Genomic DNA, 26,105 nt, shown 5'->3' with positions numbered 1-26,105 from the left:
CTCAGTCTTGGTCCTGCGAAATCTAGAAAAAGAGTGCCAAAATCATATGAGGACATAGAAACAATTGGCAGAAATGATCCCAACAGCCAAGACATTCTAAAAAACAATTTACTGGACACATACTATCCGAATAGGAGTACCACTCTGGAAAGCATGTGTCTATACCACATAGCTCAAAACTTTGCATACAAAAATAATGTCAAACCCGATGAAAGCAAACATAGATATAGAGTGACCGATTGTGAAGGGAGCTTAGTGAAACTTACCGAACGAAGCTTAATTAATCATGTAAAATTGTCATTAAAAACTCCTCAACAGAAAGAACTAGATTACATGTCTCTGTTACAACTTTTCAAACCATGGAGAGAAGAGGAAGACATACTAGATAATTATGACTGCTATGAAGATGCTTTCAAAGCAAATGAAAGCACTATCACCGATGTGAACTTTACGCAGTACAAAACAATGTTACACAATGAGCAGCAACAGGAAGAAGAACTTCAGGCCCAGCTAGATAAGGACTCTTCCGACAGTAGTCAACCTTCTGTAACAGGAAGTCAAGAACCACTAGGACAACCACTAATAGCAAATGAGGCTGAAGTAGCTATGGCAGAAGTAGAAAACACCATGTATCAGTATAAAGAAGATACAGAAGACTTAACTGTACAACAAGCAAAACTTAGCAATGATCAGCGCACCATTTTTGAAGACGTAACAAAACAAATTGTGCATGGTGTACAACACAAAAATAAAGAATGTACCTGTCAAAATTACAAAACTATACTGCTGTACGACAGTGGTGAAGCTGGATCAGGGAAAACATTCTTAATCAAAATCATCAGCAAGTTCCTTCAACAATTGACAAACAACAAACTATCAGCTGTTATAATGGCCCCCACAGGTTTAGCTGCATACAACATAGGCGGTGTGACTTTACAGCGATTACTACTGCTTCCAGTAGAGCATCAAAATAAATTAGACTACTACAAACTTTCTGCAGAAGCTGCAATGGAATTACGTAGCGTATTGAAACAAATGAAAATGCTACTAATAGATGAAGTGAACATGGTCTCCAACCTAATGTTCGCTTTGGTTCATTTCAGATTGCAAGAAGTATTTAAAAATAATAACGAAGAACTCTTTGCAGGGAAACACATTATTGTTTTCGGAGATCTTCTGCAATTGACACCAGTGAAAGGTGAACTGATTTTTAAAACCTTAGGCCACAAACTCTGCCGGAAAACTGTTGGTAGCATAGGTAATGTTAACCTTTGGCAACATTTCCAATACAGAGAATTAACTGAGAACATGCAGCAATCTGCAGATCTCACTTATGCCAAAATTTTAAAAAGTATTAGAGTTTGTGTATTATCGCAAGAAGCACAAGTTGTATTGAAAAACCGGCATATACATGCACGTTATGGCGATAATGCATGTTCAACTGATGTTATGGAACAAATAGCGCACAAAAATGTCAATTGTATGGCCTTAATGCCAACTCCTGCGAGCTGTTTCAAATTCAATGAAACAATGTTAAAGAAAGAAATGCAACCAATAATAGAAATTAGCGCCACAGACAAACTAGACGTACATGGTATGACAGTACCTATGTGCCAGCAAGCCACAACAAGACTAAATAGTTTAGAAAATTCAATCTCCAACACAGCTGGGTTGGAAAAAATATTGAAATTATCCATAAATTGTAGAGTAATGCTTAAACGTAACCTTGACGTAGAGCAAGGGCTAGTTAATGGAGCACTAGGCTCCATCATACCCACGTGATAGCAACATTCAGTTTGTAAATATTCGCTTTGATAAAGTTTCAGAAGTGAAAAGGATAGGGCGCTCAATTGTTCGATTCATTCTCTTCAATGACATGTATGTACGTAGAGAGCAATTTCGTCTAACTCTTGCATATGCAGTTACCATTCATAAATCCCAAGGTTTTACCCTAGACTAAGCATTGATAGATATAGTAAACACAGGCCCTCATTACGACCTCAGGGGTAGCCATGCCGTATTGGCGGCATGGCTGCCGCGAAATCACGTCCGGGTCCACAGAATGAGGAATTACCGGGCCATTCCGAGTTTGGAAGGCCCGGTAATTCCTTCCTCCAAGGACCCGGACCCTGTCCTTCCCCATTCCCAATTCAGCCGATATAGGGCTGAAATGGGAATGGGAGAGGGAGCAAACAACGGGCCATTACGAGTTGGCCCGTTGTTTGCTCCCTCTTCTCCTCGCGGGACCCGTTTAGCACGCCTGGTTTGACCAGGCGTTACTTACCACGTCCCGCGAGGGGACCTCGTAATGAGGCAGTACGGGGTTAACGGCGCCGGCACCTTTTACAGCGCCGTTAACCCCGTACCGCCAGGGTCATAATGAGGCCCACAGTGTTTAAGGAAGGCATGAGCTACGTAGCATTATCACGCTTACGTACACTTGACGGTCTATTGCTGATAAACTTTGATTCAAGTAAAGTCAAAGCTGATATTCCTTGCATTCTAGAATACAATAGATTGCGTTCACTGTACACCCCTCATCTGAAACAATACCCTGTTCCAGATAAAGTGAAACGTGGTAAAAGAAAAGTAAATGAAACAGAAATGCAACAGAATTCAACAGCAAATTCCACATAGAAAAGAAAAGAAGCTAAAGTTTCATCAATTGCCGCAAACATAGAACAACCTGTCAGGGAATGTAAACCAAGGACGTTGGCAAAGAAGCAACAGAAAAACCGAAAACTGCACTCCAATACAGAACTTGCTGGGCCATTCAAATTTGCAAAGGAAAGTGGGGTAAATTGCTATGCAAATGTAGCAATGAATATTCTATTTCAATTGTTAACAATATTTACCTGCACAGTACAGACCAATTGTGTTTGCAAATGTTAGTGCTGCATAGAAATGCAACAAGCAATCCTGACAACACATACAGTGTTCATGGAGTAAGGCAACAATTGGACGACTGTGATGGAATGGTGAGATTCACTATGAACTCACAAGAAGATCCACAAGAATTTCTAATGTACATAGTATTAGTATTGGAAAACAAAAGCATACCTGTAAATGAAATCTTCCAAATTTCGTACATGTGGAAACATACATGCACTCTCTGTAGCAAAGTGATACAGGAAGAAATCCCAAATTAGCGATTTGTGTATGTTTCCATACCAAATTGTGAGAGCATTCCATTTCAGCAACTTGTACAAAATGCAAACCATGGCAGATTATGTAGTATTTGCAATTCAGACAATCGCTCCACCTTACTGATACAATCACATAGTGCTTACATAATAGTTATGCTTCTACGTTAAAATGCAGATGGCACCAAAAACAACTGCAAACTGACTGGATTCACACACGGTCAAGTGTCACTTGGAAAGAAAACCTTTACAACAGTAGGAATAATCTACCATGCAGGAGCTACAACCAATGCAGGTCACTACACTGCATACATTAAAAAGAATGTAATGATAGCACCATTACTCTAAAGCAGAGATTGCCAGCTAACCTAACAAATGCGTATCTAATGTTCTTAAAGCCAAAATTTACAAAATAATGTGTACTTCAAGATTGTCAACAAATTATGTGAAAGACTACAAAGAGTTAGAATACGCCCACGGGTATCTAACTACCCAACAGGATGGAAGAATGACACAAATAAATGATTATCACAGATCATTGGAAACAAATGCACAGGTAGAATACGCCTACAGGTATCTAACTGTTGTTAAAAATCGGCAGGAAGGCAACAAACAAAACATTAATGGGAAAGATGAAGGAAACAGGATATAACAACGACACAAATTAATGAGTATCACAAATCTGTAGGAACAAATGCACAGTTAGAATACGCCTACAGGTATCTAACTGTTATTAAAAATGGGCAGGAAGGCAACAAACATAACATTGATCAGAAAGATGAAGGAAACACTCAAAGGAAACAAGGAAGTAGTTAGTACCATAGGAAACAAAGGTTTTTTTTAATCCGGCAAGGATTTTATTTTCCCAGACCCAAGGATTAGAAAAGCAAACACAGAAACTGAGCGCAATGCACAGTACACTAGTTTGTAAACTAAATATGAGGGTAAAAAAAAAGGTTATCTGTCTATTATGAAATGTAGTCAATTTTCAAAAAATGCAAACACTAACACACCTTTTTCTTTCATCACATAAGTGGAAAAAGTGATACTTCCGCCAAGTACGATAGCCACTTAAAAAATGTATGTGGATTCTGAACAAAGTAAGGAGTAAGTATATTGGCAGTCATTTTGTACACATGGGAATCTACACGTCTAATCGATGATACTGATATGCTGCAGTGCCTGTAGGCTGGCCCTTGTATCTTTGGTGAGTAACCTACCACCTACGCCTTACGACCTAGGTACAAGGAGTATAGTTTCTATCCACAACCATCGCTGCATATCAAAACCATGGTCCTTGTAAATTAGCTACCGATAAATTTACTTTTCAGACCATCGTCTGCAGCCATGAAGCTAAGACATTAGGGCGTCAACACAACTAGCGCATTACACCACACCCATATTGACTTGTAACTCCACTGCTTATGACTTCATTCTTGGGTGCATGGGCTCTGGCCATGCACCCAAGAGTGCAGGGTCTCCCCACAACCACCTCAGTGATGTGTGGTAGTGGGGGTTATTCTATAGGTCTGTTATCCTTCGGTGCTTCTGCCCAGAGGCTTCACTCCTAGCTTTATGTCTGTAGATCTTACATGGGATGGGTGTGCAGTGGCTGCCACGTCTAGTACTTATCACTTTGTTCTACTGCACGCACTCCCCACAACTTGACAAACAAACCGCAACACTACGGGCGTATGCATGGGTGGCGCATGCGGCGGTGGTTGTGGCCAGGGCCTGCAGTCTTGGAAGTAAGGCCTTTGGCCTTCGGCCGACGGCCATGCATCCAAGACTCTAGGCCCTGGCCACAAACACTGTAGCATTTGACACCCATGGCGGCGTACTAATGGATATAATAATAGCCATCAGAAAAAATAATGCATTCACGGCATGTTGTCAATTTCAATGTTGCCTACCAATACGCGTGTGCTTTCAACAGTTACAAGTTTCCTGTCCACTGTATGGACTGATGTGCTATGGTTATTACACCCCACATTTACTGTGCATACAAGGTGTCCATAGTTATTACAGCATGAAGACCGACCACCAGAACAAATGCATTGATCACCCATGTCTTACTGTCTGAACCATTCCCAATGCTTTGTGACACAGCAAAAGAGTTTCCTGAATAGAGCATGTGTACGCTGGTTGTTGCTCCGCTTTTGGCAGATCCAAGATGTCGGGCGCATCCAAACAATCTGACGCAGAACACATCTCGCAGCTGCCAATGGGCAGAGACGTTGTGTGTCCACGGTCATGACGCCAGCCCCTTAGCCAATCGGTATCTTGTTCGTGGACCGAACAGGGAAGTGTGACCTCGGAGCGGACATAGATATCACTAATTTATTCAGACCTACTTTTTGATAATTATAAAGCAAAATACTGCACAGATGGTCACAAAGTTTACAAAAGCATGCTTTCTGGACCAAGCCCCTGTACCTGCCGCAGATTTCGTCAAAATCCGGCCAGCGGTTTGACCTGTAGCCATGCGCAAAGTTTTTACCCAATTCAGTCTATGGGAAAAAAAGACGTTTTGGGACCCGCCCTATAACTTTTGCAACCCTGCACCAAACATCTCCAAACTTTGGATAAAAATTCAGAGTGTCCCATATACTTTTTTTGGTGAGGATTCGTCCAGGGGGAGCGAAGTTATAGGCCGCCCAATAAGTGCTCTTCCTATGGAAACAGAAACTTAACCATAACTACACGGCCACTACTGTGGCCGTGTAATATATACATACATACATACATAAATAAATAAGGGAAAATAAGGACTTAGGCTTGTATGCTTCCTGGCTGCTGAAGTAAAAAGTAAAGCCAAGTTTCACCTAGGCATCCTGGTTTCTGGTTTCACCCTGCAACTATATAGTGTGAAATATCAATATTTGAATAGCCATGTTTATTCAAATGATAGCTAAGTGATTGTAGTAATGTACGAACGTCTAAACTTTAATAGCTAATTGTGTACTTTGGTACTACACTGGGGGCCTGTTTGAAAGTGCAGTTGATAGTAAAATCCGTTCGTTTTCTGCTGGCGGAAATGACCTTATTTTAAGTTTGCACTAGAACGACTTTACACTGGGAATCCGCCAGTGGAAATCTGGAGAAAATCCGCCAGTCCCTATTTCGAAGCATGGCGGCCAGTGGATTTTACACCAGGTTTTGGTCGTCATATTCCTGGTGTAAAGCCGGTCTAGTGCAAACTTAAAATAAGGTCACTTAGCTAGCAGAAAACTAGTAGAATCTTCCATCCTCCATACTTTCAACTTTTACAAAGTAGAGTGAAAAAGTAAAATCTGAAACATTCGAAATCGCCTTTAGTCTCGCACACTGTTTTATAAAAAATGTAAATGTTCCCTGCAAATTACGCTTTGTAGACATTTACAATGGATTGCAATAGAGTGTGCCTGCTTTTAGCAGTAGCTAAATGGAGGCCGATTCCATAAGAATACATTACTTTTGTGATTGCATTAAAATCTCATGCAGGCATCCAACAAAGTGCACTTTCAAGAAGAAGGGACTCATCGTCTAAGACGCAGAGAGCAAAAGTAAAGTGTAAAAGGAAGGCGTTCGAGATGAATGTTAGGCAGAATTGGATGCAGTACCCTATGGGACCACCACATACAATTAGGACTACAGGTGTAAGCAAAACCAACCTTTGGTATAAGTCTGAACTACAGTATTTTTTTTGGTAGCGAGCTGAGCAGCCAGGCTTATCTCAAGAGGGAATATGAGCAGTAAAAGGATGTTACACAGAGATCTTACAATCACAGTGGTTCAAGTAGAGACTTATACTCAAGGTTTCTTGGTAAAACACTTATTAATATATTACACAGTCATTTAGAAAACATTCACTAGAAGGATGCAACTTAATATTATGCACAAACACACTTCAATACCAAACCAATACGTTTATGAGTAAATTAGGCTCCCCTGAAATAGGAGCAAATTGGTATTTCAGTCACTTTAAATCGGAGTACAACGGCACACATTAATAAAATAGATCACAAATACTTTCTTAGGCCTTGCAAATAGTTTCAGTTCACCTGAGGACTCAATTCAGTCCAATAGGCCTAGGCCAAAGTCAATGGGCTAGTGTCTTGGATAGAAAAGAGCAGTTATTTTAGTAAACAGTAAAGTCTTTGCCAAAGTTTTCAGAAGTAGTTTGTACAAAAAAGAACCACATGTTGCGTCACAAGCTGATTAGGCCTGCAAGTTGGGAAAGTTTCACAAACTTTCACCACAAGAGGTAAGTTCTATCAATTGGGTTGGCACAGTACCTTAGTATGAAGAAAAGATGCAGCTGAAGACGTTGGTTCCTGGCAGTTCCTGCAGATCTCGCTGTTCCTAAGCCTCAGTCGTGGGGACAAAAGGGAGGACATCAGGGGACACCTGCACTGCGCGGGGACAGGTTAAACAAGCTGGCAAAATGGAAGATCTTCGGTTCGAGTAGCTGTAGTCAAGCACACAGGCTGCTGTGCTTCCCCCTGGGTAATCCTAACCAGCTCCGAAAATGGTATCCAGGTGGCTTACGAGTTGATTGGTCCCACCAACTCAAAGGAAGAAGTCATCCTTGAAGGGGCTTCTCTGTTGAGATGAACTTGGCAATTCGGACCTGCAGCAGGGCTTCACCAGGCAAACCAACGGTTCAGGAGTTGCAGCAGCCGTCCTCTTCCAGCTCGTCTTCGGTTCTTTCGTTCCAGTGGTCGACTCTGCCTTTCAGTCTACGAGACTTGCCTTTTAAACAGTTTTCTCCCTTTCATTCCAGCCTAGCTGTCACTCACCCAGCAGGGTGGCTGTCCTTGCCCGACAGTCAGCCATCCAATCACGCCAGAGTGCATTTAGGTCTCCTAGGAGACTAAGCACAGGGAGTTTTGGGCACCTCCCTCACTTCCTGCCCACCCCAGACACTCAGGCATCAGAGGCGGTCTTCAGTCCTGAAGCCCGCAAAAGGCGTACGAACAAAGGGACCAAACCTGGTTTGGCGCACAGAGACAAACTCTAGAAGGACCTTTCCTAAAAGAAAAGGGGGGGAAAAAAGAAGACCGGGAACTGTTTAAACAAAGGGGCTTAAAGCGCCATCTTGAAAAACATGGCTCCCGCGATTTTTAGCTACCGGTGTTCGCGGTCGGGAAAAACCATGGTAGTTCATTGTAAAACCACTGCCACCAGCCATTTCGATAGGAAAGGGTAGCATTTGACTGCTACATGAGTTTCTAGACACAGGAGATACTAGGTAACCACTCCAGCACTCTGTAGGAAGATAGTGTGTGCTGGGCCTAGGAATTTAAAAAGACTAGTAAAGTCAATTTAACCTTACATTCTCTGGGAAACAGTAGTTTATCCCAGATAAGGTATTTAAACCTTTGGGAAGTCTAAAAAGACATCCCTGTGTCACTGCACTGAAGGTGCTGTGTAACACACATGAAAAGATGATGCCTATGTAGTTATCTAAAACTCCATAATCAAAGAACACAAGAGTAAAACACACAGCAAAATACATGAAAGAGTGGGAAAAATGGCTCATACTCTTTCCAGGAAAAAAATCAAGTCCTCAAAAATCCAGCAAAGTTGCTGGGGGTCTTTAAGGTGAAGGGAATTAGCACATTTATGAGAATTCTCCCTAACACTGTACACCTTACTTTCACACTCCATGGTGTTTGATAGCCTTTGCAGGCGGAGAAGGAGAAAAAGACAGGATTAACATTCCTGCAGTGGATCACTCCCCCTGCTTCATACTTTGTAATGCCTGCAAGTGCCTATAGCAATACCTGCAGGGCCCGCCTGATTTCAGCACCTGTTAAATGCAGGCGGGTTCAACAGGAATCCATTACAAATGATGTCTGCAAAGCGTAATATGCATCTACTGTTTACTTTTTTACCAGACATAGGGCCTCATTACGACCTTGGCGGAGGACCATGGCGCTATTAGCACCATGGTCCATGCCGCTAAGGTCCCAACTCCGCCATGGTGGATGGCGGAATTACCGCCCCATTCCAAGGTGAGTGGGGCGGTAATTCCCCATTCACCAATGGCCCCTTCCCCATTCCCATTTTTGCCCCATAGGGCATAATGGGGATGGGGAAGGCGCTAAGTACGGTGCCTCAAATTGCGGCACCGTATTTAGCACCAAGGTCCCTTAGCGCCATGGATTTTAACACCTGCTAAAAGCAGGTGTTAAATCCGCCATGGCGCTAAGGGACCTCGGAATCAGGCGGTAAGGGTCGGCGCTGTTTACGCCGCCGTAAACCCCTTACCGCCTGGGTCCTAATGAGGCCCCCAGAGTAAAAAGGAAGAGCAAAGGCGATTTCACCTGGTTTTAAAGCTCACTTTTCCACTCCTCCTTGCAAAAGTTGTAAATCTCATGCAGGGGAGCCAACAACCTGTAAGTGCTAGCATTGGCGGTCCCCTGCATGCAATTTGCATTTCTTTTAAAATTCCCCCTTAAATTTAAGGGGGTCGTTCTAAAAGAAATGCAAATGCATGCAGAACCTCACTGCTGGTAGCTCTTACGTGCTTTTGGGTACCCTACACACAATTTACAACTTCTGCAAGGTGGAGTGGAAAACTGAAGAGTAAAACCAGATAAAACCACCTTTACTCTTCAGTTTTGCTCTCCAGCTTGCAAAAAAGTAAACACTACCTGCCAATTACACTTCACAAACAATGTTTACAAATGAAGGCCTATTGATTGGCTGGCTTTACGGCAGGTGCTAAAGCGAAGCAGATTCCAAAGGAGCCCCTTCGTGTTGCAGCTGCATGAACATCTCTTCCAGGCGCAAAATGGAGCGCACGCCCAAGAGAGGAGGAAACCGCAGCAGAGATGTTAACACCGCTTCCTACCCGTTCCCCAACTTGGAAGCACTCAAAAATGGGCTGGAGCGGGATACGGCGGTATAGTAATATTACTTTTGCCAGTATGTCTCCATTCCCTGCACCACCCTTTAGAAAATGGCCATGTAAAATAAGGCGTAAATGGCTTGCGTCTTGCTTTTATGCCTTACTTTAGGTCTCTGGCACTTTAAAAAACGACTCCCTTTATAAAGTTTATTCCTATTTTTATATTTTTAATTTTTCAAGATAGGGTGAAGAGCTTTGGCAAGAAACTGTGCATAAGCACGAATAACAGACTGGTCCGTCACAATAGTAACCAAGAAGCAGGTACGGACTGCTCAGTGTCATGCCTGTAGACCATCTGCAAAATACTGAGGGCACAAAGGTTGAGGCCAACATTAAATTGCCTAAGCACAGATTATTTTCAGTGTCACTCTTTTATTGCCGCTCCATACCGCTGTTATCCTGCCACCGACAATGAGCCAACATAGTGGCACAGGGAATAATATATTTACCATTGCATTACCCATCTACGGGTTTGTGCATTTTAAGCTAGCTGGGGAATCAATATTATCCGTTTCTGTGAGTGTAAAGTTTAAAACGCAAAATAAACAGCCAAGGCGTCAGTGGGGGAGGGACCAGACAGAAGGAAGCAGGAAGGGCCGAGGTCCAGGACATGGTGGTCCATAGAAGGCAACCTATTTTTATAGCTGCCTGTTTAGGAAAATCGCAATCTTAATAAAGACACAGGCGTGTAGATTTTGCATTCAGCTTCTTTACTGAACTACCAGCAACAAAGAGCACAAAAGGTAAACTTGGAAAACGGAAGCACTCTCCCAACGTGACCTCAGGTGTCCATAATTAACCATCAACAGTCTGTACATATCATATCATGCACAGGCACTTCCTTTTCTATGCATCAATATCAACCTCTTAAAGTACATCAAAGTGTAGAAAGAACAACCCCCACCTCGGATATGGACCTCTTTGACCTCAGAAAGTGTTAACTAGGAGGAAATGAGAACCAAAGGTGAGAAGGGGGTGAGCAAGGGTGTGGACATCTCTGCCTTCCTGTCTTCATTAATTGACATGTTCCCACATAGCCAGCTAAGAAGATTGCTATTTTAGGTCGAGACATGGGACTGTGATTTTGCCCATTCAAAGCACATCTACAACCACCTGACCTGCAAAGCATGTAGAAACAGTTTAAAATGAAATGCCTTGTGGGTCCTTTTCATCATTAAGTGGAGGTGTAAAAGCTGTGCTTAATTTGTGGGGGTGTTTGCCAGGGCTCTGAGCCTCGGCCCTTATTGTCTCAGACTCAGATTGATTATGAAGTGTTGATAGCCAGAGCATCCATCAGCCCCAGTGAGCAGGTGCAAGCGGTTGTTTAACCCCAAATGTGTCGACACTGTGGGGAGCAGCTGTGGGTGATGGTAGCAATGGTGGGGAACTGCCGGTTTGCAGAGTCACAAGCTTAGTAGAACATATTTGGGCCTCGGCAATTATTGTCTTACAAACTAAGCACTGTGTAAAAGTCAGGCTTAATGCTGTTATGCCTCCATTAAAAACTCTGCCCCATTTCCGTGCTATTCTAAGGCATAGGAGGGCAGCAACCTCTGGGGGTACAGTCCTAATGGCCACTGGATATTGTCAGGAGGGAGAGCCTTCTACTTAGACCGGTGAAAGTCCCCAAATTGGACTGGAGGACTGTAGAATGCTTCTCTTTCCCGATCCAAGGAATGCTTTTATGCAACAAAGAATCTTGGAGAGATCTTAGGTTATGGAAAACCTGAGAGTGGAGATGTCAGTGGGCGCCCTGCTAAACTCAGGGTGGGCTTTGTAATGAGATGCAGGTTTTCGTAGACCCTGATGAGATTGGACTTTCCAGAAACAGTCCAGGGAGAGCTGGGGACAGGGGAGTGGTACCGTAAGAATTATAAAGTTTGTGCCGTCCCATGTTTATCATGCTGCCTGGGCATGTGAACATGAGTCCCTTCCCTGCTTGCTTTTGCCAATAATGGGGCGCAAGGGAAATAGCGAGCCTGCCTTACCAAACGCTTATTAGCGGGATTCTGTACATGTGGTGGTTACTAGGTTTGATGTCACCTGTGCGCTGGTTCCCTTCGCTCCTTTATATTTTCCTTTTTGTTCACTCTTTACTTTGTGTTTCCTTTCAGTAGTTTCTCTACTTACCTGGGAGGTGACTTATTGTGCTGGGGAGTTTGTGAGGTCTTCTCTTGTCGCTGGTAGTTTATGCTGTGACATGCTTTATTCATACCCCTAGCCTTTTTCCTCTCTTATTCCATAGTTCTCTGCTTTGTTTTTGCCCCCACCTCGTGAAAGGATTTATATTGGAGGGTCATGTAAGGTGACATGAACAGGTTTTATAATATGGTCTGGTTAAGTAATAGAGTGTTTTCTGATAATATTTCTATTGTTTTGGAGGTCAGCTCAATAAACAAAGGTTAAAAAAAGAAACATCAACAGGTACTACAATGGTATAAGTTAGAAGTATGTTGGCATGTGAGCAGGTGGAATTTTATGTTGATATTTTTTCTGTCAACAGTTCAGCATTCAAAATGATCATGCATCGCCCCCAATGCACTATAAAGTGGTAGTGCTACCAGAGTTCCTTACCGGGCTTCCCTTTTATTGCAGCCTGGTATTACATTGCCTTGTTTGCTTGTTAAGTACTGGATCACATTGTCTACTCTTGTTTTCCTGCTGCCACTGTCCAAAGCTCCAGAGTATCGAAAAATATAAGGTAAGACGTTGCCTTTAAAAGGCAGCTAAATGTGTCAGCTATGTCATTCTGCTAGACTGTGCATTGTGACTTCCATGGTCCAGGTGTACCCTGTTGTGACCCAAAATAATTTTTATGGAGTCACTAAATGCAGCGATCAATCTTGCTCTTTGGGGGCGAAGAGTCAAGATATTGGTCTTCAAATGCAACTTGAATGTGAGCATCGCTCTAGTTTTATGTAATGTAATGGAAAGTAGCCTTGTGCAGTGCACCACTACCATTTTGTTGGCCTCGCTGTGCATTGCCCCTTAAGATGAGAGGGTGGTAGGGTCGTTCGTGAGATAGAAGGAAAGGCAGAAGCAAAACATAAGGCATTCATATAGGCAAGCCACAAGAACCAGAATCCTGTGTGCCAGAATAGTTCAATGGATTAGTATTAATACTTGGATATGTGTCTTATCCGGCGGGAAGAGCACAAGTTCTGATAATTTACAACACTGGGACTATGGGTTAGGCGCTGATTTGGGTGGGGGTTTGTGATGTAGCTGAAGAAGGGAGCTTTGGCATAGCTCCCTTAATGTTGATGTGGTACTGGTAGGCATAAGGTTGCTGTGTACGCTGTGTGTGTAGTGTAAGGTGATAGGCGATTTAGAGATGAGTCAATCAGTTGGGGAGAAGAGTGGACTATAAATACAAGGGGTACATTTAGTGGAGAACATAAATGCATTGGTGCACAGGCAAAGAGCAAAATAATGGGGCACCACCCAGAAGCATGATCACTGTAGGGAAAATGCATGCAATGGCGGACCACCCAAAGGCATGATCACAGTGGGGAGAATAAATGCATTGGGCTTTGCCCCGGAGCAAAATAATGGGCACAGCCCAGGAGCATAATTACAGTGGAGAACATAACTGCATTTAGCATCACCCAGGGGCAAAATAAAGGACACCACCCAGGGGCAAAACCAGAGTGGGCAACATAAATGCATTGGGGCATAATCATGTGACCAGACGGAAATCAAAATTCTGCAATAGGTATTCTGAAAAACACCTTACATCACTTTCCAATAACTGAAAAATGTCTATCCTGAGCTAAGGTGGCCCTTGTGCCATGGTTTTCTTGCTAGGCCGCTTGCCACAACCTAACCTCACCCATGAGGTGGCCAAAATATCCAGGCAGGGGCTGTGGAAGATTCTGCAGCAGAGAACAGTGTTATACCAGATGGCTCTGGAGAGAGTTGTATCTCTGTGCTTGGAGCACGAGTAATGGCTATCCCTGTGCACACGATAGGCTTACAATGGGACAGCATTATTGCTGTGGACCTAACTCCATAACACCTAGGACCCAATTCTTACTACCCCTGTATAAATGATTAACATTAGATGTCATCAACAACTTCCCCATACATTTTTATCACTAAAACAACAAGCATTAACACTTGCAATATGGTGCCTCTTTGTACTCAAAGAGAAACACAAAAATAATGTACTTTTTTATTTAACATCATACCATATAATAAAAGGCCAGATATGTTTGTCCTAAGCCGCCCTGCCTGTTTCGCCTTTTTATCACCACTAGAGGGAGCTGTTGCCTTACATATACAATAATAAAACTTCATCTTCCAGGTGAACAAAGTGTGTATTTCATGTTATCACCGCTAGAGGGAGTTATTGCCTTATCCATACAACAATAAGATTTCAAGTTTATCTTCAAGGCAAACAAAATGTGTATTTCAACAATGATAACATACAACTAGCTGCTAAAAAAGCCAAAAATAGGGATACCACTTTAACAGCATACTTGAAGTTGCATACACTAAGAAAATGTATACATTTATTTAAAAAAACATATAAACATAAATTCATTTGATTAAGCGCTATTTCTCTAACAAAATAAATTACTTTTTTTAATGCACTTATGTATTACATAATTATTAATTGTAATATTTGTTGGTATGTATTATTATATCAATAATATTGTTCATGTACTATTTAAACTTTCTTTGACTTCAATTTACTTTATTTTATGATCTCATGTCTACTTCGAATTGTGCGGCACGTGAATTGTATTACTCTGACATCCCTCAACATTATATATTTGAGTCCAAAATCCATAAGTGGAATCCGTGACAATGAGGAGCAGATACAACAATTGGCTGCATGTACTAGGTTGAACTTTGAACGGATTCTGTGAGATTTTGTTTGACGTTACTACTCTTCCACATAAAAAAGGAGCAAGATCTATTAGCATAATTGACGTTAAAATACACCACATAATATATTTACACTCTGAAAATGTCTTCCTTTACACACATTATCCCGTGTACATGAACTTTTCTACTAGTTCATATATATTTATTTGCTTGCAGAGATAATATATGAGTTTTAAAAGTAGTATAGTCCCACAATATGCTGTCCCCAATGTTAGCAGTAATGTAGTTAACTATGGTTCTAGCATCATGCCCCTCTCCTGTTTACCTCTAGAAATCAAAAGCCTACAACCAACCAACCAACAATGTGTACAGTGTGACGAATCCAGGCAATTTGTCCATTCTCGGGTAGCCACTTCCTTCAGGACTAGGGAGGTGAGCCTGCTATGCAAGATACTCCCTAGGGGCAGGGCAAGCAGGATCACACTGGGGATGACCCCCCCTTCAGGGACAAGGAAGCCCCCATTAAGTGCATGACAATACCTTTCAGTTAGACAGAATCCCCATTGTATGTGGGTCATGCTATACTGCAGAGGTCTTTAACTTGGAATGGCTTGGCAGCTGGCCCCTCTCTGTTAACCTCTTTTCAGGAGATGTGGAACCAATCCGGTTTCCCCTCTTGTTTCACAGGAAAACCTAGAAGGATGTATGATTGTGTGTATGGGGGAGGACTAAGCCTGAGCCAGCTCACAAACGGTGCAAGCCTGCGCTGTTATCCTGGAGGCAAGGCCATGTCAGATGTATGGTTGGTGGGGGAATCCCACAGCCTGTGAAATACAGCCAAGCCCAGGAGGGCAGAGTGTTTGATGAAACAATGTCCTCTGGAGGGAGAGACCGAACTGTCGGAGAAGCGATGCGTATGCACTTCAGAGCCAAGCCGCCAAGACGAGGAATAACTCCACAGCCAGTGCCACTGCCTCTTTCAACGAGCAGTGCCGCCAAAACTCATGTACGCAGCTGGTTCAAAGAAAGGGGGGGGGGGTGGAGGTGAGACGCAAAAGCACTCCATGAGGGAGTGAGACCACACAGCCAATGAGGCTGAATAGCCAAAGAGAGTCTAAGAAACACAGAGCCCCTGGAAGGTTGATGAACACTGCATCAAACAAATGGCCAACAAGGCCGAATAGCCAACAAGAGGCTGAGAGCCACAGGACCCCTGGAGGGGGTGAGGACATTATAGCAAATGCACGTCCAATGAGGCTGAATAGTCCACGAAAGACTGAGAAACAAAGAATCTCTGGAGGGAGTGAAAACATTGCATCAAACTCACGGCCAAAGAAGCCAAATAGCCCAAGAGAGGCTGAGAGCCACTGAACCCCTGGAGGAGGTGAGAACATTGCATCAAATGCATGACCTATTTGGCCGTTAACACCACAAGGGGCGGAGGAAAGCAGAAACCCTGGAGGGGGTGAGAGCATTATAACCGCACACAGCCAACGAGGCAGAATAGTACATGAGGACTGAAAGAGCCATGACCTCTGAAGGGGGGTGTGGACATTGTACTATGCCTACTACCAGTTTGGCTGGATAGCCCACAGAGGGCTAACAGAGAGACAAGAAAGTGACCTATCCTGAAGGAGATGCAAGATAAATCCCGAAGGTTCAACACCCAAGTTACACATATTGAAATTAGAGACCAAACTTTGCGAGCAAGCTTAGCAGAATATTCCTGAGGGGTTTAAGGGACCCCTTCTAAAGAGTGCTGTGAGAGACACAGAACTGTTTTTTTAACTGTATTTACAGGCTGATGCCTGAACCAAAAACGGGAAAGAACAGAAACTGCAAGTGGGTGAGGGGGTCAAGCCCCAGCCACCCCATGCCAAGAGGGGAGTATAATACTTCCATAGGCCACTTTGTGTTCCTTTGTTGTTAGTGGTAGGGCAGGCAATGGGATTGAACAGGTTTGGGATGGACGACTATTGTTATGCTTAAAGAACATCATTTTTTGTTAGGTTTTAGAATAGGGCATCATCACTAGAAGTAGGGATAGGAGAGGCCTTTTACTCTCCTTTAATAAACTTGAAGTCGTTGAAACATGTCCTCATATTTGTCTCCTATGACTGACTTACCACAACCACCATCTAAAATATAGCACAGTAAAGCTGATAGATACACCCACAGTAGCGCTGGAATATGAATGCAGGTTAAACAGTGAAAAGCCATCTGCTGATTTTCTACATTGCATCTACTACTGTATATGTGGATCCACTTATCCTGGCCAGGGAACTCCAAGTAGGAGCACATGCTTCTGAATGTGTTTTGGTCAGCCTTAGCACACATCAAACTCAGTGTTTATCCAGAAGAGAATAGTTAGAAGCCAGCTTAACAAAAGGGCATCGTGATCTCTACCGACTAACCAAGATCATGGAAAGAAAAGGATGTTCTTTAGAAAATGCTTGAAATGCTTTGAAAGGGTAAAAGGAAGGCTTAATTCGGCCACAAAATATGGCAGCATACAGTTAGAATTTTTGAGACAATGGCAACGTGGTCATTTTTAGGCAGAGGAAGCATGTTTTCTTGCTTTGTATTAGAACAGATGCTCATTCTTCTTATCAAAGACAGTCAGGAATGCAGTTTAGCCTGTGGTTGAACCCTGCCTGCCAGCTCTGCCTCCCCGCCTAGGATCTTCTCACCAGGAACTCAGGAAACTCTGTGTTCTGCTTCTCTTTGGAGTGTAACTTCATAGGCTGAAATTCTTGCTTATCTAAACCCATTATATTTCCTAGCAGCCATCGTCTTTCCATTGATTTAAAACATTAACTGTGAATATCTTTTGGTCTATTCCCCAAAACTGTAATCTCAGTCTCCTCCCAAACTGACCTAGTCCACTGCAAAGCTCAGGCCGCCCACCAACACAACTGCTGACAGGTCAATTTCTCATAGACTTTCCATTGATTTAAAAAATGAACAGTGAAAATGTTAATCGTAGTAATGTCAGAGTCTCTAATCTAGATTTCCTCCCATGACCCCTCCCGCAAAACCATATTAAATCAGCTGCCGCTTCATAGGATTAACATTTATGAATAAGTCTGTTTTTTTTCTGCACAGTTGACTTTCCAAAATTGCCAAAAATCAAATTGAAGTTTAAGATGCATGCATAATAGAGGAGTCCAATTTAAAAATGTGTTTTATTAATTGCTGAAGGCTTGTACTCCATGAAACACGAACAGCAGATGTACAACATATTAAAAATGAAAGTTCATCAGTATAAGCTGAATTCTTTAGATTTATAAATACTTAATGTCATATCAAATTATTGTGTTTACTTTGTGAACGTGGCAGCTAACAAAAAAGTACATTTTCAAATGAATGAACAATCTCACAAGTTGTATTGTGGTGTCTTGTATGTGAAAACCATCACCTTTGTACAGCTTATGTTTTCATTCCATGAACATTAAAAAAAAACAAAATGCAGATAAGGAACTCGTGAGTGCACATTCTATCCCCACAGATCAGAGCAGTGTGGTGTTGAGCGCATTTTGAAATAGCGACATGTGCGTGTGTGTGTGCGTTCACACGTGCGTGCATGCATGCATGCACGTGTGTGTGTGTTTTGCAATGTGTTAAACCCAATACCTTTCACTACGTAAGTTCAGACTGAGAGCTTGTCATCATTTGGAAGGCGTTCACATTTGCTGACATAACCTACGTGACATGCAACACTGAGCATTTCTATATGTGATGTCACAACTTGATACATCTGTTCATGCACAGGAGTCTGATTGCCTTGCAAACTGGTCATTGAGTTGCATGGTTCCGCCACATGGGATTGATAACCAATATGTTTTCAATAGCAAAACATGTGTTTTCCATGTAGACAATCAGAAGCAAATGTCAACACTGCTGTTTTCAAAATTGCAATACTCTGTGCTATGTAATAGTTACAGTTTTGTGGTGTATGCTCTTTATCGGGTTACACCAGAGCAATTCATGAACATAAACAAACAAAAACGAAAGTCTTTTCACTTTTGTCCCTCAGGGTCACAAACGAATGTTTGGAACCTACTTTCGTGTAGGGTTCTACGGAGCAAAATTTGGTGATTTGGAAGAGCAGGAATATATTTACAAGGAGCCCGCAATTACAAAACTACCAGAGATATCTCACCGGCTTGAGGTAACACATTATTGATAATACATTCCAATGCTGCAGATTCCACATTATTGTCATTTTGAAATTGCATAGAATTAAACATTTTCGCAAATGGTTTATGGCAATAACATTTATGAAGGTCATACAATGAGCGCTTTGGGAGAAACAGGAAAAGGGTTTTTTATGATTTGTGACAAATTCCATTCAATTAGTTATGTTAAAGGTAATTATATAGCGCACCATCACCAACGGAATTGGTCCCCAGGCGCTCTGGCGGATCTGTGAACAGGAAGGAGGGTGGGTAGGTTTAGTCAGGAGGAGGGGAGTAGGAGAGTGGGAGAAGTGGCGTGCTGTTGGCAGCTTCAGCTCGGTATACACCTAGTGTTGGGCTTTGGTGCAAGTATCGGATCGGGCGAGACCTTGTGTGCTGTAGGTGCTGTCTATGGGCCTCATCACGACCTCGGCGGTAACCCTTAAATCCGGCGGTAGCGCTATTACCTCTCTGAGCTGGTGTGAAATCCGCCGAGAATTCGCGCTCATAGTATGAGCGCGAAATTTCCCCATTGAGCCCAATGGGGAATGGGGCATTCCCGAATGGGCTCAATGGGGAATGGGGACTTCCAAGTCCGCCCAACTCGTGATCCCGTGCTATTAGCGCCGGGGGGCTATGGCGGTCACGCTAATAGCCCCTGCGCTAATACCGCCGGCGTTACGGCCGAGGTCGTGATGAGGCCATATGTGTTTTTGCTGTGGTGTGGTAAAGTGCGTGCGGATTGCTGAGAGAGAAATGGTTGTGTGACTTTTGTGTGGGTTAAGTATGCAGAAAGTCGAGGGTTGGGTTAGTGAGGTCTGTATCCTGATTCCAGGTTTGATGTCAGATACTTCTGGTTCAGTTTGAGCTGTATCCCTGTGGGTGGGGTTGTTGCTGGTTCCTTATGGGCTGTCTCGCTGTGGTGGTGCTGCGCTGATCCAGCTTTATCATAGTGAGTATTGTATGGAGTGCCTACCATCTCCTACCATGGAGTGATAGGTGTGTCCGAACCTTTTCATCAGGTGTGGAACGGGGTTGGTACTCTATTCTCTTGTTATCTAATGTGACCCTGGTCGGTTGAGGCTTTGAATGGTTCAGGGTTGGAGTGCTGTTGATGGGGCGTCCTAGTGCATCCGTCTAGGTCAGCCTGTGTATTCAGTCATTAGTTTCCTCCTATCATGACTATTTTTCAGTTGGTTCTTCAGTGTCTGTGGGGTTACTTCCTTGGGCTATTGTTTAGTTGTAGGTGCTGTGTGATGGCGCATTGTGCTTCCCGCTGTACCTTGTTGGACATTGTGTGGTGTGGGTGCTTATTCTTTTTCTCACCCTCTGGATTGGTGCTAATGGTACAGGGTTTTCTGATCCCATTGCTATCTGCCGTGATTAGGTCTGTTGAGGGTGGTTATAGTTTAGGGTCATGGTCCTATTGATGAGTCATCCGGGTGTTTCTGTCTTTGTCTTGCTATGTATTTGGTCTTGGGTCCTATTACGGCTGTCTCCCGGTAAGTCGTTTGGTATGTCATTTGATATTTTCCTTAAAGTTTTTCCACTGATTGCTCTGTGTGTATCAGGGTCTGTCTCTTCGTTCATTAATGTTTTAGTTGTGTGTGTGCCCCTGCGGCCAGGCTTTCTAGTTATGACGTGAAGAGCCAAGTTTTGAGTCGTTCCCTGAATAGTAGGTGGTTTCTTGTGTTAGCGATGTACTTTGGGAGGTCGTTCCAGGTTTTCGGCTCTTAGTGAGAGAAGGAAGATCCTCCAAGTTTTCTTTTGATGTAGGGTTTCGTTTCCAGTTGGATGTCAATGCTTGATCTGAGTGTTCTTGTTGGTTGATGTAGCTGCAGTTTCTCTCTCAGGAACTCAGTGCCTTGGTTGTGTATTGCTCTATGCGTGATGCACATTGTTTTGAATTTTATTTTTTGTTTTGTTGGTAGCCAATGTAGTGTTTTCAGCGCTGGTGTGGTGTGTTCTCTTCCGGGTAGTTTCAGAAGCAGTCTGGCTGCCGCATTTTGTATGCGTTGTAGTTTTTTTTTTAAGTCATTCAGGCATGCCTAAATATAGGCTGTTGGCGTAGTCTACTCTGGACATGACGAGGGCAATGATGGTGGTTGTTTTGTTGGCCAACGATAGGAACGGTAAGATCCACTTTACCCCTTGCAGGAGGAATAAGCATTTCTTGAGAAGAGTATTTACTTGTGGCTCTAGCGTGAGATTATTGTCCATCAGAACCCCCAGGTTTTTTACAATCAGCAAGGGTGCTGCGGTTGTCCCGAGTTCCCTTGGCCAAGGGATGAAGTGGTTTTCTCCTTGATTTTTTGTGACAATCCTTATTTCTGTTTTGCCTGGGTTGATTTTCAGGCAGTTGGAGTTCATCAAGTTGAATACATCGCAGAGGCAGTTGTTTAGTGTTGAGTTTATTTCCAGGTTGTCTTGTATTTTGAAGATTATTTGTGTATCGTCGGCGTAGTTGAAGCATGTGAGGCGGTGGCTTTGGATGATTCTGATAGGTAGATATTGAATAGTAGGGGGGAGATGGATGATCCTTGTGGCACTCGCAGGTGGAATCTCTCGGGGTGGATATGAAGGGTTTCATCCATGCAGTTTCCGTTCTGTTTGTTAGGAAATATTTGATCCATAGTAGAGCGGTGTCTGTTATTCCAAGTCCTTCTAATCTTGTTATGAGGGTGTTGTGGTTATCTCTGTCGAACGCTGCTGATAGGTCTAGGAGTATCAAGGCAGTGTTGTTGTCCGAGTCTGCGTTCACTTTTAGATCATCCCATATTGAGAGGAGAGCTGATTCTGTTCCTCTCATTGGTCTGAAGCCAACTTGTGCCTGGTCTAGTAAGCCAACTTGTGCCTGGTCTAGTAAGCCGTGCTCTTCTATGAATTCGTGGGTCTTTTTGTATATGTAAGTTTCAAGCAACTTGGCTGTGTGCGGGATGTTGGAGATGGGTCTGTAGTTGGAAAGGTCCTCTATGGTTCCCGCTGTATCCTTGAGTAGTGGCCTGATGTATGCAGTTTTGAAGGCTTGTGGCACTTTCCCAGCTGCGATTGAAAGGTTGAGGACGTTCCTGTGATATTCCATGGGCGTTCCTTGTTTAAGAATCGATTTGTATATGTCTGGTGGGCAGGGGTCTTCGGGAGACCCTGAGTTATTGCTTTCATTCACCAGTTTGACGAATTTCACCACTGTTATTTCTGTAAAACGTTGTAGTTTGTTTGGGTGTTCTTCCTGAGTGTAGGTGGGGATCGCGGTCAGAACGGGAGGTCTGGTTTGTATGGTTTGTTGGATACTGGTGATTTTGTTTTTGAAGTGGTCTGCAAGGTCATTGCATAGTTCATGGACGGAGTTGGTGTGTTGTTACATCCCGGGGATTTTCTATTTCATTTATGATTTTTAAGATTTCTTTTTGGGTGTTTGGTGCTTCAAAGATTCTGTTGTCGTAGTGTTTCCTCTTCACTTTTTGTATTTCCTTTTTGTATGCGCAGTTGTGTTGTCGGAATTTCAACTTGTTTGCAGCATCATTTTGTTTTCTCCAATCAAGTCCTAGTCTTTGGTTTTTCCTTTTCATGGTGCCAAGTAGTGGGGTGAACCATTTTACCATTGCTCGTTTATGAGGAGTGAAAGGTTTTTCTTTGGCGATGTTGTCTACAGTAGTTGTAATCCAGGAATGCAGCAGGGCTACTTTTTTTTCCAGGTCATCTTCTTCCATAAAAGTTGGGTGTTGTTTGCTGAGCTCCAGGAATTCAATAAGGTTGGAGTTTTTGATGGTTCTCGAGTTTCTTTTCTTGGTGTTCAGTGTTTTGTGTGTTTGACTGTTTATTGGAGTGGTCTTTTTAATTACGAAGGGGATAATGAGGTGGTCGCTCCAGAGTATTTGAATTGGGGGTGCCATGGTAAGGAGTTGTTTGTTCACAAAGATTGCGTCAAATGTATGCCCTGCCGAGTGGGTTGCTTCTTTGACTAGTTGTTGCAGATTCATTGCTGCTAATTGGCTTGTTAGCATGGTTTCTTCTTCGAACCAGATGTTGAAATCTCTGAGGATGATCAGGTGATTGTGTTTGATGGCTAGGACGGTGATTGCTTCTGTGAAGGCATCTATGAAGGTTGCACTGTAGGTTGGTGGTCTATATATCAGTATGAATTTCAGGATTGTTTTGGGGCTTACTGCTAGACGTATGATTAAGGATTCACATTTATCGATGTTTAGTGGGTCTTCCAGTTTGATATCCAGGTGTTCCTTGTGTATGATTGCCAGTCTCCCCCCCCCTCTTTTGATTTTTCTGTTTGCTTGGACGCATTTGAAATGTTCAGGCAGGCAGTTGTTGAGGGTGATCTTGTAGTTATCGGCTAGCCATGTTTCTGTTACAAATAGGATGTCGAACCCTCCATGGCAGAGCAGATCGTATATTTCGGTGGCATATTTGGACATTGATCTTGCATTGATTAGGTTGCAGTGATCTTTTTGGTGTGGTTTTGTTTGTTAGTCATTCCTTGTTTTGGTTTGCAGTTTGGTTGCGGTGCATCTTTATTGGCGTTGATTGGGGAAGGATGAGGATCAGCCAAGGCTGCATCTTCATTGAAGTAGTCTGCTAGATTGAAAGCTTGGCTGCTCAAAAGTGGTGCTTATCTATTCATGCCGGTTAGGTGAAGATCAGTGAAGGCTTCTTCTTCATTGAATTGGTCATTTAGGTTGATGTTTGGATTGTTAGGGCTTCATCATTGTTTTGTCCGGTGTGCCGTGGGTGCTGATGGTGTCCTTCTGTTCTTGTGATGTATGGGGTGATGAGGTCAGAGTCTACCCACACTCTTCTTTGGAGCTCCGGTCTTTTTCCTGGTTGTCTCGGACTGTTCTTGGTGTATCATGATGTCTCTGTGTCGTTGGGGTATCCAGGTTCAGGGGTTGTTGCGAGGTAAGGGGTGAGATATAAGTATTTTTCCCTTTGGAAGTTTGTTCTGGTTGTTTTGGTTTTTGGCAGTGTGCTTCCTTCATTTGTGGTTGTTGCTTTAGGGGTGGGTTGGATTTGTGCGTCTGTGTCCAATGTGGCCTTGTCTTGTTCTCTTTCTCAGCGCCCCTTCCTGGTCCAGGGCATTTTGGTGCTCGGTGCGGAGGTGCCGTTTGAGTGGTTGACTGCAGTGTCTTGTGATGGCAGCACTGCTGTTTCTTCTTGTGTTGGTAAGCTTGGGTGCTTTTTGTGCTGTCTGTTCTTCAGGTGGGTTGTCTATGTATCCCCGGAGCGCTGTCCGGTGGGGTTGGGGTGCTGGGCATACAGTTGTTAGGAGGTGTAGGACTAAATTGGGTGGCTGTTTATGTAGGTGTTTGGGTAATAGTGGGGGTTGGTACTATACTGTCACGGTCTAGTCCTCTCTAGGAGTGTCTTAAGTTGGATTAGGCTAAGTTTGGGCTTGAGACTAAGCCTAACTGTGTTCGAGAATCCCGTCTAGTAGGAGGGAGGACAACCTCCGGTGGTGTCTTTGAGCGCAGACCAACCACAGCTAGACTCGAGGGTCCTGTATAGTGGGCGAGAGGCCTGCACCTAGCAATGCAACCTGAGTAACAACCTACACACAGCTAAGGCTTAATAATGCAGTTTGAGTGTCGACCCAAACACAGCTAGACTTCTGTACCGTCGGAGGGACCAACACGTAACAATGCAATTCTAGTATCAGTCCAAATACAATAGATTGAAAGTCATTTGGGACAGTTGAGTACACCCCTAACACAGCTAAATTTGAGAATCCTGTATAGTGGGAGAGAGGCCTACACCTAGCGATGCAATTCTAGTATCAGTCTAAACACAGCTAGATTTCAGAGTCAATTGGAACAGTCGAGTACACTCCTAGCACAGCTAGATTTGAGAATCCTGTATAGTGGGAGAGAGGCCTACACCTAGTGATGCAATTCTAGTATCAGTCTAAACACAGATAGATTTGAGAGTCAGTTGGAACAGTTGAGTACACTACTAACATAGCGGGAGAGAGGCCCACACTTAACAATGCAATCTGAGTACCAACCTAGACACAGTTAGGGCCTAACAATGCAATTTGAGTGTCAACCTAAACACAGCTAGATTTGAGAGTCCTGTGCAGTGGGAAAGAGGCCTACACCTAGCAATGCAGTTCTAGTGTCAGTCTAAGCACAGCTAGATTTGAGAGTCCATTAGAAACGTTGAGTACACTGCCAATCAGAGCCAGACCCGAGAGTCCCGTATAGTGGGAGAGAGGCCTATGTCTAGCAGAATAATTGAGTACACTCCTAAACCCATTTAGATTTGACAGTCAATTGGAGCAGTTGGGTACACTCCTAAACACAGCCAGACCCGAGTGTCCTGTATAGTGAGGGAGAGGCCTACGTCTAGCAGAATAATTGAGTACACTCCTAAACACAGCTAGATTTGACAGTCAATTGGAGCAGCAGGGTACACTCCTCAACACAGCTAGATTTGAGGGTACTGTATAGTGGGAGAGAGGGCTACGTCTAGCAGAATAATTGAGTACACTCCTAAACCCAGCTAGATTTGACAGTCAATTGGAGCAGTTGGGTACACTCTCCCCAACACAGCCAGATCCGAGGGTCCTGTACAGTGGGAGAGAGGCCTACGTCTAGCAGAATAATTGAGTACACTTCCAAACACAGCTAGATTTGAGAATCCTGTATAGTGGGAGAGAGGCCTACACCTAGCAATGCAGTTCTAGTGTCAGTCTAAACACAGCTGGATTTGAGAGTGTGGGAGACAGGGCAGCAGTGGGAGATAATCACAGTGTTTCTGATAGGTTTGCTAAGCGGCTAGGGTTCCAGGGCAGAGTAATTGCTCTGCTACCAACCCAGGCCACTCCAATCGTGTCGGTCCTTGTAGTTGCTGGTTGACAGCTGGCCACTTGCTTCCCCTGCAGACACCTGCTGACACTTTCTAGAGCCACCTCTGGTGGAGCCGCCCTTTGCCTTGGGGCCCTTAGCCACAGGGGCTGCCAGGCAGAGGGCTGCCCTGGAAAGATCGGTGATGAAGGGTGGTAGGGCCATTCAGGGAAGGGTGGGCGACTTTGGGAGGTGGGAG

At 43.6% G+C, this 26,105-nt stretch overlaps 1 protein-coding gene across 2 annotated transcripts in view; it reads left to right on the top strand.

The window, feature by feature from the left end:
- The window catches only part of DOCK8 (dedicator of cytokinesis 8), a 1,170,453-nt gene that overhangs the window by 1,075,771 nt on the left and 68,577 nt on the right, over positions 1–26,105 (top strand). For both annotated transcript variants that reach the window (XM_069625758.1, XM_069625759.1), the window contains one exon: positions 18,911–19,045. In XM_069625758.1, coding sequence (XP_069481859.1) covers positions 18,911–19,045 — 135 coding nt within the window. The remainder of the gene's footprint in view (positions 1–18,910; positions 19,046–26,105) is intronic.

This window comes from Ambystoma mexicanum, chromosome 6p, assembly GCF_040938575.1.
Source record: "Ambystoma mexicanum isolate Mex_15411 chromosome 6p, UKY_AmexF1_1, whole genome shotgun sequence".
Taxonomy (NCBI): Eukaryota; Metazoa; Chordata; class Amphibia; order Caudata; family Ambystomatidae; genus Ambystoma; species Ambystoma mexicanum.
This window is presented reverse-complemented; position numbering and strand designations above follow the sequence as displayed.